This window comes from Oryx dammah, unplaced genomic scaffold (assembly GCF_014754425.2).
Source record: "Oryx dammah isolate SB20612 unplaced genomic scaffold, SCBI_Odam_1.1 HiC_scaffold_16, whole genome shotgun sequence".
Classification (NCBI taxonomy): domain Eukaryota; kingdom Metazoa; phylum Chordata; class Mammalia; order Artiodactyla; family Bovidae; genus Oryx; species Oryx dammah.
Genome location: NW_024070200.1, coordinates 28,238,005 through 28,250,903, shown reverse-complemented (window position 1 = coordinate 28,250,903; position 12,899 = coordinate 28,238,005). Strand labels below are relative to the sequence as shown.

The 12,899-nt window shown below is 40.6% G+C and overlaps 1 protein-coding gene across 3 annotated transcripts in view; it reads left to right on the top strand.

Moving 5' to 3' along the window:
• The first annotated feature begins 258 nt into the window (after window positions 1–258).
• Window positions 259–12,899, top strand: part of G2E3 (G2/M-phase specific E3 ubiquitin protein ligase) — a 74,070-nt gene continuing 61,429 nt past the window's right edge. The window contains exon 1 of one of the 3 annotated variants that reach the window (XM_040257177.1): window positions 259–416. In XM_040257177.1, the coding sequence (XP_040113111.1) occupies window positions 346–416 (71 nt within the window). In that variant the 5' untranslated portion in view covers window positions 259–345. The remainder of the gene's footprint in view (window positions 417–12,899) is intronic. The other 2 variants (XM_040257176.1, XM_040257178.1) reach the window with 2 other exon arrangements.

The following is a 12,899-nucleotide window of genomic DNA, read 5'->3' as shown; positions in this document are numbered from 1 at the left end:
ACACGACTGAGTCACTTCACTTCCTTGAAGGGAAGAAAATTCAGCTCGTCTCAATCCATTTCAGAAACCAGAGAACACTCACGAGCCACCGGGCAGAAATACCAATCCCGCTCCCTCACTTCTCTTCAGACCTAAGCAGGGAGATACAAAATAAACTGAAGCGAAGAGAACAGAGCAGGAAAGCCAACGGGAGGTAGTAGCACAGGGACGTGCCTCTTCCTTCCGCGACTTCCGCGTCACCGCGGGCCCCGCCCTTCATGGGGCGGGGCTGAGCCTTCCTTCCGGGTTGCGGGCGGAAGTGGGCGAATTTGAATTGTGCGGGCCGTTTGCTGTAGCAGCTCGAGGATGGCGTGTGGCGCAGCGCGGGAAGGGAAAAGTGACACGGCCTCTCTGGAACTTCTGCCCAGCGCGCCTCGGTGAGTGGATGTGCAACAGCAAGAAATGGAATATTCCAAGGAGAGAAGCAGGACCGTCGGATGGGTCAGGGGTCGAGGGCCTCGGAGAGCCTTTGGGGTGTCTTGTAGTGGGGCCGGACGCGAGGACTTTGGAAGTTTGGTGCAGGGGGAGCCTCTCCCGAGTCAGCGCTCCAAACAGATGGCGTACACACCCTAGCTCTAGAGTATTGGGGATTCGGAGGCCCGACAGCCCCCGAAACTTTAAACTGTCGACTTTCTGGTAATTGCAATTCAGTATTTCCGCCTAGTAGGCTCGAATACTGCAGCTTCAGCAGTAGTTATTGGTAAAGTATTACCGTACGCAAAAGAATCTTCCTTTATTAAAGGTGGAAGGTTGGGAGCAGGTTTAGAATGAAGAAATGTTCTACGTGGCTCCGAGTTCTTCTAAAAGGAGTAGTCTTCCTTGCAGTGGACCGCAGGAAATTTGGCAGTCTTTGAAATACCTGGTGGGGATTTAAATTGAAATCTGAGTATCCTTTGTATTCAAAACCCGGATATGTTTTTTTCATGGTTGATATTTTTCGTGTACCGCAAAAATCGGAGACTCTTGCTTATTTAAACTGATTGTATAGTAACAGCGGTGAGTCACAAGGGTATTAGTTTGCTAACAATAGGGATAAGGTTTAGTTCCACAGACCTGCCTTTTCATCCTCCTCAGTCATTGGCCGATTGGGTTGTTGTGGAGTCATTTCGAAAGTACCAAATTTTCTGACATCAGGTTTTGTTTTGGGTTTTATTTTACTTATTTTTAATGACCGACTACCTCAAAAATCAAATTCTATCTAACCTCCCAACAAAGTCACGCTTTCTGGAATAGTTTAAGTGTGTACCCTACGTGTAAACTGTAAGCATTTAAATGTGTAGAAATTTTGTATCTTGGCTTGTTGAAAACTATCAGACTAATTTTGTGTTGCTTTATAGAATCAGATATTTTATGCTTCTTCTAAGATTTTAACATCAGGGTATCATACCATATAAATGTATAAGTTTCTTTTAAAAAGTAGGACTTTTTCAGAATAAATATCCCTTTGTCCAGTGCTGGCTACTCCTACTCTCCCGTCCCTGCTAATGAACTTTTGTTTCATTATTAGCCAGGAAAAATAAATGTAAATATTCAGTAGTTATGGTCATTAAAATTTAAACATTTATGTAAAACTGCAGCAAGACATTAGCTGTACTTTGTTAAGGTTTGCTTAATTCAGATCTTATGATTCTACTTATTATAAGCCACCAGCAAATAGTAATTTCCCCTGTAGAATTCATCTCTACATTTTCTGTTCCTTTTCCTTATCTGGACTCTTTTCTTTGTTTTTTTTTTGCTGTGTCTACCTGAATCCGTGAATTTCAATTTTTATTGTGTACACATTACCTTGAAGGATTTGTTAAGTGCTGATTCCTGTATTTCAAATCTCAGAAATTATAATCCCATACATCTGGAGGATAATGTTCTGTAAATTTAATTTGAAGGTTAGAAATTTTGATGAATATTTTAAAAACACTGACTTGGCCTCTCTTAGAGAAGCATTGTAATATGTTGGTTAAGGTCATGTAATATGTTGATTAAGGTCATGAAAGTTAATTTAAAAATTAACTTTATAACAGAGTTAGCCTCATTTGTACACAAATGATCACTTCTACATTAATTCAGTTTTAAATTAAGAGAATATTGGGAAATTAAAACCAGAAAAGTTTGCCTTTCCTTTTCAGTTTAAACAGGTAAGATTGTTACCTGACTTCATTGCCCACAGCCTTTTCTTTAGAAACCTGTCAGTTTTATAGGCACATCATTCTGATGACCAGAAAGTAAAGGTTTAGACTTAGGAGCATATGATCCTAATATACTCTCATCCCACATACCAAAGTAGTTATTTGAATCAGAGCTGAATGTCTGATGCAGCTAGACCATTCACATCATTTCTTGAATTTTGGAATTGAGACATCAAGAGACTGTTGAGAACCAAGGTGGAAAGGTCATTACATTCTGAGATGACAATGAAATGATGAAGAAACATGAACAATGGACATAGAGAGCCAGTATATAGAGAGGGAGGGAAGGAAAACCTATTATTCCCGGAGGACTAGCTGTGAAGTAAGTCAATGTAAACTTATAACTTAATTGCTTTTCCTTTTTAAAGACTGTATTTTTGTAAGAGCAATTTTGTTGTTGTTTAGTTGCTAAATCATATCTGACTCTTTTGCAACCCCATGGACTGTAGCCTGCCAGGTTCGCCTGTCCATGAGATTTCCCAGGCAAGAATATTAGAGTGTCTCTTCCTCCTGCAGCGGATCTTCCTGACCCAAGGATGGAACCCGTGTCTCTTATATTGGCAGGCAGATTCTTTACCACTCAGCCACCTAGGAAAGCCAAAGAGCACTTTTAGTTCACAGCAAAATTGAGGGTAAAATGATAGAGATTTCCCATGTACCCTCTTCCCCACACATGTGTAGTCTCTCCCATTATAAACATTCCCCTTTAGTGTGGTGCGTTTGTTACAATTGATGAGCTTACATTGACACAAGATAAAATCTGTAGTTCATGCCATGTGATGATGTATTTGTATACAAAGGGAAACTTCAACTACCTTTAATTACAATGTTTTACAGTAATGCCAGTGTCCATGTTAATTGGTGTTTGTCAAGTGAAGGTCACTCAGTCGTGTCTGTGTGACCCCATGGAATTCTCTACCCAGAATACTGGAGTGGGTCGCCTTTCCCTTCTCCAGGGGATCTTCCCAGCCCAGGGATCGAACCCAGGTCTCCTGCATTGCAGGTTAGCTGAGCCACAAAAGAATATTAAAATTACTGAGGGAAGCACTAGTGGATTTTTCTCTTAGTATGTAAACTTAATGTAGAGAGTTAACTTAAACCCAAACTAAATACTAAGTCTTGCCTGGGTTTTGTATTTTTTATGCCTCTCTTTTTCTATAGTGCTTCCAGTAGCCTAACATCAAACAACTTTTTTTGGTCTCAGATTTTCTAATTTATCTATTTTGCTGGAATGCTGCTGTTGAAATTTCTCTTACAAATGAATGGTCTTTGTAGTAGTAGTAGGCTTTGTAGTTTTGAAATATTTGGGGCTTATTCACTGTGGAATTGGTTTAAAACTGGCATGGAGTTTTTCATCAAAGAATATCTCATGGTCAGTTTTATTGATCCCTTTTTCCTATAACTTCCTTTGCAATGATTCTAAAGTAAAATACTTTTATTCATTTAGTAAATATTTATTGATCATTATGCTGGGCATGGTTGGATGTTTTTGTTTTTCAAGTCTGTCCCATAATCTTAGTCATCATAATGATACTTCAGGATTATATAGTGCTTTACAGTTTATATAGCTTAACAGTTTCTTTAGGATCTTATGACCCTGCAAGGTAATAAATTTCCCATAAGGAAATTGAGTCCTGCTCTAAATCACACATAATTCCACAGTTCTCACTAGGGCAAGAACCCAGTTACAAATTTTTTTCCTTCCGTGGTGGCTCAGTGATAAAGAATCCACCTGCCACTGCAGTAGGTGTGGGCTCCATCCCTGTGTTGGGAAGATCCCCTGGAGGAGGAAATGGAAACCCACTCCAGTATTCTTGCCTGGGAAATCCCATGGACAGAGGAGCCTGGAAGGCTACAATCCATGGGGTCACACAGAGGTCAATACAACTTAGTGGCCACTCAACACCCACCACTTGATGGGGTGCCTGCTTACTCAGTCATATCTGGCTCTTTACAACCCCATGTACTGTAGCCTGCCAGGCTCCTCTGTCCATAGAATTTTTCAGGCAGAAATACTGGAGTGGGCTGCCATTTCCTACTCTGGGGATCTTCCCAACCTGTGGATTGAACTCCTGTCTCCTGTGTCTCCTGTGTCGGCAGGTGGATTCTTTATCACCTGTTTCACCTTTGTTGTTGTTCAGTTGCTAAGTCATGTCCAATTCTTTGAGACCCCATGGACTGCAGCACTGCGGGCTTCCCTGTCCTTCATTATCTCCCAGCGTTTGCTCACGTTCATGTCCATTGAGGTGGTAATCCTATCTAATCATCTCAACCTCTGCCACCTCCTTCTCCTCTTCCCCTCAGTTTTTCCCAGCATCAGGGTCTTTTCCAGTGAGTCAGCTCTTTGCATCAAGTGGCCAAAGTATTGGAGCTTCAGCTTTAGCATCAGTCCTTCCAATGAGATTCAGGGTTGATGTCCTTTAGGATTGACTAGTTTGATCTCCTTGCAGTCCAAGGGACTATCAAGAGGCTTCTCCAGGACCGCAGTTCGAAAGCATCAGTTCTTCAACACTCAGTCTTCTTTATAGTCCAGCTCTCAGGTCCGTACATGACTACTGAAAATGCCATAGCTTTGATTCTATGGGCCTTTGTCGGCAAAGTGATATCTTTGCTTTTTAATACTCTGTCTAGGTTTGTCATAGCTTTCCTTCCAAGGATCCAAGGGTCTTTTAATTTCATGACTGCAGTCACCATCTGCAGTGATTTTGGAGCCCAAGAAAAGAAAATCTGACACTGCTTCCACTTATTCCCCTTCTGTTTGCCATAAAGTGATGGGACCGGATGTCATGTTCTTCATTTTCGAATGTTGACTTTTAAGCCACCTTTTTACTCTCCTTTTTCACCTTCATCAAGAGGCTCTTTAGTTCTTCTTCACTTTCTGCCATTAGACTGGTATCATCTGCGTATTTGAGGTTGTTGATATTTCTCCCAGCAATTAGCATTGAGTAATATTCCGTTGTCTAGGTGTACCATAGTTTAGATAAACTATGTTCTTCTGTTTATCTACTGAAGGACATCTTAGCTGTTTCCAAGCTGTAAACATCTCTATGAAAGTTTTGTTGTGAACATAAATTTTTCTCTCTTGGGTAAATACCAAGATGCATGACTGCATATCTGAGGTAAATCCTGCTTGGCTGTGGTATATAATTCTTTCTATACATTGTTTGATTTGATTTTCTAGTATTTTATTGTGGCATCTGTATTCATGAGTTTGTGTTTTTTTCCTTTGTGATGTCATTGTCTTTTTTTTTTTTTGGTATTAGGTAAATGCTGGCCTAATGGAGTAAATTGGAAGTGGTCCCTCTCCTTCTGTCTTCTAAAGATATTGTAGAGAATTGGTATAATTTCTCCTTAAATGTTTGATAGAATTTTACAGTGACCCGTCTGGGCCTGGTGCTTTCTGTTTTGAAAGGTTACTAATTATTGATTCAGTTTCTTTAATACAGTTATATTCAGATTGTTTATTTCTTATTGTGTTTCAGCAAAAGTTGTGTTTTTCAAAGAATTGGTCTGTATTATGGGGCTTCCCTGATAGCTCAGTTGGTAAAGAATTTGCCTGCAACGCAGGAGACCCCTGTTCAACTCCTGGGTTGGGATGATCCTCTGGAGAAGGGATAGGCTACCCACTCCAGTATTCTTGGGCTTCCCTTGTGGCTCAGCTGGTCAAGAATCCACATGCAGTGCAGGAGACCTGGGTTCAATCCCTGAGTTGGGAAGATCTCCTGGAGAAGGGAAAGACTACCCACCCTAGTATTCTAGCCTGGAGAATTCCATGGAGTCCACGGGGTCACAAAAAGTCAGACACCACTGAGCAACTTTCATTTTCGTCCAACTTATCAAATTATCAAATTTATGGCCATAGAGTTGTTCATGTGTGTGTTAGTCTCTCAGTTGTGTCCGACTGTTTGTGACCACATGGACTGTAGTCTGCCAGGCTCCTCTGTCCCTGGAATTCTCCAGGCAAGAATATTGGACTATTGGAGTGGGTTGCCATTCCCTTCACCAGGGAATCTTCTCGACCCAGGGATCAAATCTGTATCTCCTGCTTTGGCAGGTGGGTTCTTTACCACTAGCGCCACCTGGGAAGCCCAGAGTTGTTGATAGTATTGCTATATATATATTTTTGTTTTGTTTTGTTTTTTCAATGCCACATGATTCTTGAAAGTTTAGTTCCCTGGCTAGAGATCAAACCCATGCTCCCTGCAGTGGAAGAGCAGATTCTTAACCACAGAACTTCAGGGAAATCCCTCCATCCATTTGCTTTTAATCTATGTTTAAAGTGGGTATCTTGAGATAACATACTTAGGTCTTATTTTTTGATCTACTGTGACAAATCTGTCTTCAAGTTGGTGCATTTAGACCGTTGGCATTTAAAATGATTATTAATATGGATGAATTAATAAATATTAATTCATATAAATATTTGTTAATTCTACCATATTTGTTGCTCTTTTCTATTTGTTGCCCTTGTTCTTTGCTCCTATATTTAGCTCCACTCTGTGGTTTTCATTGAGCATATAGAAGTTTTTATTTTATTTTTACTTATTCCTGGAAACTTCTTTTCTTTATATAGATATGAATTTCTGACCTATATCATTTTCCTTCTCTCTCAAGAGCTTCTCATAAAATACCTTGAATGGCAGGTCTCAGTTCAGTTCAGTTGCTCAGTCATGTCCGACTCTTTGCGACCCCATGAATCGCAGCACGCCAGGCCTCCCTGTCCATCACCATCTCCCGGAGTTCACTCAGACTCACGTCCATCGAGTCAGTGATGCCATCCAGCCATCTCATCCTCGGTCGTCCCCTTCTCCTCCTGCCCCCAATCCCTCCCAGCATCAGAGTCTTTTCCAGTGACTCAACTCTTCTCATGAGGTGGCCAAAGTGCTGGAGTTTCAGCTTTAACATCATTCCTTCCAAAGAAATCCCAGGGTTGATCTCCTTCAGAATGGACTGGTTGGATCTCCTTGTAGTCCATGGGACTCTCAAGAGTCTTCTCCAACACCACAGTTCAAAAGCATCAATTCTTCAGCGCTCAGCCTTCTTCACAGTCCAACTCTCACATCCATACATGACTACTGGAAAATCCATAGCCTTGACTAGACGGACCTTAGTCAGCAAAGTAACGTCTCTGCTTTTGAACATGCTATCTAGGTTGGTCATAACTTTTCTTCCAAGGAGTAAGCGTCTTTTAATTTCATGGCTGCAATCACCATCTGCAGTGATTTTGGAGCCCCCAAAAATAAAGTCTGACATTGTTTCCACTGTTTCCCCATCTATTTCCCATGAAGTGATGGGACCGGATGCCATGATCTTCATTTTCTGAATGTTCAGCTTGAAGCCAACTTTTTCACTCTCCTCTTTCACTTTCATCAAGAGGCTTTTTAGTTCCTCTTCACTTTCTGCCATAAGGGTGGTGTCATCTGCATATCTGAGGTTATTGATATTTCTCCCAGCAATCTTGATTCCAGCTTGTGCTTCTTCCAGTCCAGCGTTTCTCATGATGTACTCTGCATATAAGTTAAATAAGCAGGGTGACAATATACAGCCTTGACTTACTCCTTTTCCTATTTGGAACCAGTCTGTTGTTCCATGTCCGGTTCTAACTGTTGCTTCCTGACCTGCATACAGATTTCTCAAGAGGCAGGTCTGGTGGTCTGGTATTCCCATCTCTTTCAGGATTTTCCACAGTTTATTGTGATCCACACAGTCAGAGGCTTTGGCATAGTCAATAAAGCAGAAGTAGTTGTTTTCCTGGAACTCTCTTGCTTTTTCCATGATCCAGCAGATGTTGGCAATTTGATCTCTGGTTCCTCTGCCTTTTCTAAAACCAGCTTGAACATCAGGGAGTTCACGGTTCACGTATTGCTGAAGCCTGGCTTGGAGAATTTTGAGCATTACTTTACTAGCATGTGAGATGAGTGCAGTTTTGCAGTAGTTTGAGCATTCTTTGGCATTGCCTTTCTTTGGGATTGGAATGAAAACTGACCTTTTCCAGTCCTGTGGCCACTGCTGACTTTTTCAAATTTGCTGGCGTATTGAGTGCAGCACTTTCACAGCATCATCTTTCAAGATTTGAAATAGCTCAATGAATTCCATCACCTCCACTAGCTTTGTTCGTAGTGATGCTTTCTAAGGCCCACTTGACTTCACATTCCAGGATGTCTGGCTCTAGATTAGTGATCACATCATCATGATTATCTGGCTTGTGAAGGCAGGTCTACTGGCAACATATTCCACCAATTTTTCTTTAAGAAAGTCTTTATTTCTCTTTAATTTCTAAAGATAATTTCACAGGATACAGAATTCTAGGCTTTTTTTTTTTCTCCCTCCCTGCCCCCCAATACTTGAAATATTTCTCCTTTAAATTTTACTCCTCTCTCCTTTTATTTGCACAGTTTCTGAGGAGAAATTGGATGTAATCCCTACTCTTGTTTATCTGTTAGGTAAGATTATTTACCCCTGTGACTTTTTTCTAGATTTTTATTCTTTATCTTTAATTTTCTATAGTTTGAAATAATACGTGTAGGTGTAGTTTTTTGGCAGCTATCCTGCTTGGTATTCTGCGACTTCCTGGATCTATTGTCTGGTGTCTGACATTACTTTGTTATTGTTTCAAATGTTACTTCTGTTACTTTCTCTCTTCTTCTGGTTGTCCAAGAACGTTTTTTTATGCTTTCTGTGGTTATCTCACAGTCCTTGGATATTCTCTTTTTATTTTTGTTTTGTCTTGTCTCGGTTTTTGTCCTCTTTGCTTTTTAGTTTTCAAAGTTTCTGTTCAGATATTTTTAAGCTTTAGAGTGCCTTGTCTCATCTGCAATAGTCCCCTCTGTATAAAGTTTAAAGTTGTGAGTTTTCAAAGATTGGAATGTGTGTTTGCATGTCCAGTCACATATTATGTATGTGGCATAGTTGTCACATGTGTGCATCCCCTACACATGGTTGTGCTTTTGTATAGTTTTGTTGTTGTTGTTTAGTTGCTGGGTCGTATCCAACTCTTTTTGTCTCCATGGACTGCAGCCTCCTCTGTCCTTCAGTATCTCCTGGAGTTTGCTTCAATTCATGTCCATTGAGTCAGTGATGCTATCTAACCACTCATCTTCTGCCACCGTCTTCTCCTTTTGCCTTCAGTCTGTCCTGGCATCAGAGTCTTTTCCAGTGAGTCAGCTTTTCCCATCAGGTAGGTGGCCAGAGTATTGGAGCTTCAGCTTCAGCATTAGTACTTCCAATGAAAATTCAGGACTGATTTCCTTTAGGATTGACTGATTTGGTCTCCTTGCAGTCCAAGGGAGTCTCAAGCATCTTTTGCACCACAGTTGTAAAGTATCAATTATTCAGCACTCAGCCTTCTTTATGGTCTAACTCTTAGATCCGTACATGACTACTGGAAAAACCATAGCTTTGACTATATGGACCTTTGGTGAAAAAGGTATACTATTTTACTGTATAGTAATGTACTCAATGTTCAGAAAACTGAGATCATGGCATCTGGTCCCATCACTTCATGGCAATAGATGGGGGAATGGTGAAAACAGTGACAGACTTTATTTTTGGGGGGCTCCAAAATCACTGCAGATGGTGACTGCAGCCATTAAATTAAAAGACACTTGCTCCTTGGAAGAAACGTTATGACCAACCTCGATGGCATATTAAAAAGCAGAGACGTTACTTTGCCAACAAAGATGTGTCTAGTCAAAGCTATGGTTTTTCCAGTAATCACGTATGGATGTGAGAGTTAGACTATAAAGAAAGCTGAGTGCTGAAGAATTGATGCTTTTGAACTGTGTTGGAGAAGTCTCTTAAGAGACCCTTGGACTGCAAGGAGATCCAACCAGACCATCCTAAAGGAAATCAGTCCTGAATATTCATTGGAAGGACTGATGCTGCAGCTGAAACTCCAATACTTTGGTCACCTGATGCGAAGAACTAACTCATTAGAAAAGATCCTGATGCTGGGAAAGATTGAAGGCAGGAGGAGAAGCGGACAACAGAGGATGAGATAGTTTGATGGCATCACCGACTGAATGGACATGAGTTTGAGTAAACTCTGGGAGTTGGTGATGGACAGGGAGGCCTGGCATGCTGCAGTCCATGGGGTTGCAAAAAATTGAACACAACTGAGCGACTGAACTGAACTGAATGTATAGAATACAGTATCTTTATTTCAAGCCCAGGATGTCTGGAGTGTTAAAGCAGTGGTGATGTAGCTGGTACTGCTAAGTACTGCTAAGCTGGTACTATAGCACAAAATAATAATGATGGGAAAAAAGTGAAAATAATTGAAAGAGTGGAACAAGGTGAAAAGATGGCAGATACTGCACATTCTTATAACATGAATTATTTAACCAGGCATGATTCTAAAAAACAAAAACAGGATCATGGAACATGTGAAGTCTGCTGTGCCAGTGTTGTTGACAGTAATATCAAAGAAGCATGGAAAAGTGATGGAGAAAATGGAGAAACTTCTCAGTGTGTGGCTGCAGGGTCAGTTTAAGTGTCAAGTCTGAGCTTAATGTTGATTCAGCAGGAAGCTCAATGCCTTTATGAAGACTTGAAGAAGAAACTGAGTGAAGAATCAGACGGTATCTTTTAATGCCGTCTTGGCTGGATTCATCGGTTCAAGGCTAGAGCCTGCCTTCATAGAGTAAAAGTAAGTGGCGAGGTGGTGAGTGCAGATACAGTAGTTGCCCATTAATTTCCTGAAATACTTTAAGAAATTATTGTTGAAGGTGCCTGTTTACCTGAGTAGTTATCTTGTGGAGACAAGACCGTACTGGAAGAGGATGCCAAACCGAAGTTACATCTGTAAGGAAGAAAAGTGATGCCAGGCAGTAAAGCAGCAAATAATTAGGCTAACTCTGTTGTTTGGTGTCAGTGCTTCTGGCGATATGAAGCTGAAAATTCTCTTATCACTCAGTTTATCATTCAGAGAACCTAAGAGCCCTTAAAAACATAGCCAAGGGCTCTCTTCCTGTTATGTGGAATAGTAACCCCAAAGCCTAGGTTACACAGGCCATTTTCCAGGACTGACTTTTCCACCACTTAATCCTGGAGAAAGAGAAATATTGCTTGGAGAAGGACATATCCCATTCAACATTCTTTTGCTACTCAGCAGTGCTCCAGGCCACCCCTTATTCATGATTGACTTCATCCTACCGTCAAAGGAGTGCATCTGCCACCAAATATTTCGTCACTCATCCAGCCTGTGGACCAGGGAGTTAGAGCAACTTTCGAGAAATATTTACATCACACTTCTTGTCAGCCAGTATCGGTGGGTGATGAATCAAGAACAACCTTGTGACAGTTTTGAAAAGACTGTAATATATACAAGGCCATAAAAAACATTAACTTTGCTTGGCATGAAATAACAGTTGTCACCACGAATGAGGTTTGGAGGAACCTTTGCATGTAGATTATTCATGATTTTCATGGATTTGAGAAGGTGAATAAGGAGTCCAAAGAAGTCTGCAGCGTATTGACCCTTAGCAAGATGTTACAGCTAAATCTGTAAGAGGCTGATTTCATTGAACTCCAGCTTACTAATGAAGGCATGATGAAATAGAGGCCGAGAGAAAGGACCGAGAGAGACAAGAGGAAGAAGTAACTGAAGAATTCATAACACAGGAAATGGCAAGAGAATTTTCTTGATTTGAGGAAGCACTGTTAGTTTTTGAGGCACAGGACCCCAAGTGTAGAACAGTACATGAAGGTTGTAGCCGCCATTCAGAATGCAGCCCAGCGCTAAAACCATGTCATCTATGATGAGAAAAGAAGAGCTACCACCCAGACATCACTGAATAATTTTTTCAAGAGGGTAGATGGAATTGAATCCACCAAGGAACCAGAACCCGTGCCATCAACGTCAGGAGTGAAGTTGCAGCTTGCCCTCCGTCTCCTACTGCTGGTTATCCTTCAGTTCTACCACCTCCCACTTCCTCTTCCTCCTCTAGTCAGTAACTCTTCTTGCCTGTTCACTCGATGCCATCTCCTATATGCCAGTTGTACTGTATTGTACTTTTCAAGGTACTGTACTGTAAGATTAAAAATTTTTATTTTTCATGTCTCTTTTTTATGTGTTATTTGTGAGAAAGATATTTTAAACCTTCTGCAGTATAGCACTATGTTACTGATTGTGTTAGTTGGTTACCTGGGCTAACTTTATTGGACTTAGGAACACACTCTCAGAATAGAACTTGTTCATATGTGGGGGACTCACTGAACTTTATAACTTTTAGTTATTCTACCAAAGACATTCTTCATTTCCATTAGTGTTTTTGATCTCTAGCATTTCTTTCTGGTTCTTTTTTAGGATTTCTATTTCTCTGTTTATATTGCCTCTCTGATCTTGTATATTGCCTACTGTATCCGTTAGAGCCCTTAGCATATCAATCATAGTTATTTCAAATTCTTTGTTCTGATAGGAATGGATAAAGGTGATGTGGTACATAAGTATACTAGAATATTACCCAGCTATTAAAAAGAATGAAATAATGCCATTTGCAGCAACATGGATGGATCTAGAGATTGTCATACTGAGTGAAGTAAGTCAGAGAAGGAGAAATAATTTATGACATCCCTTATATTGGAATCAAAAAAGAAATAATAAAAATGACCTTACAAAACAGAAAGAGACTGATAGACTAGAGAACTAACTTTTGGTTCTGGGGTGGAACTTTTGGT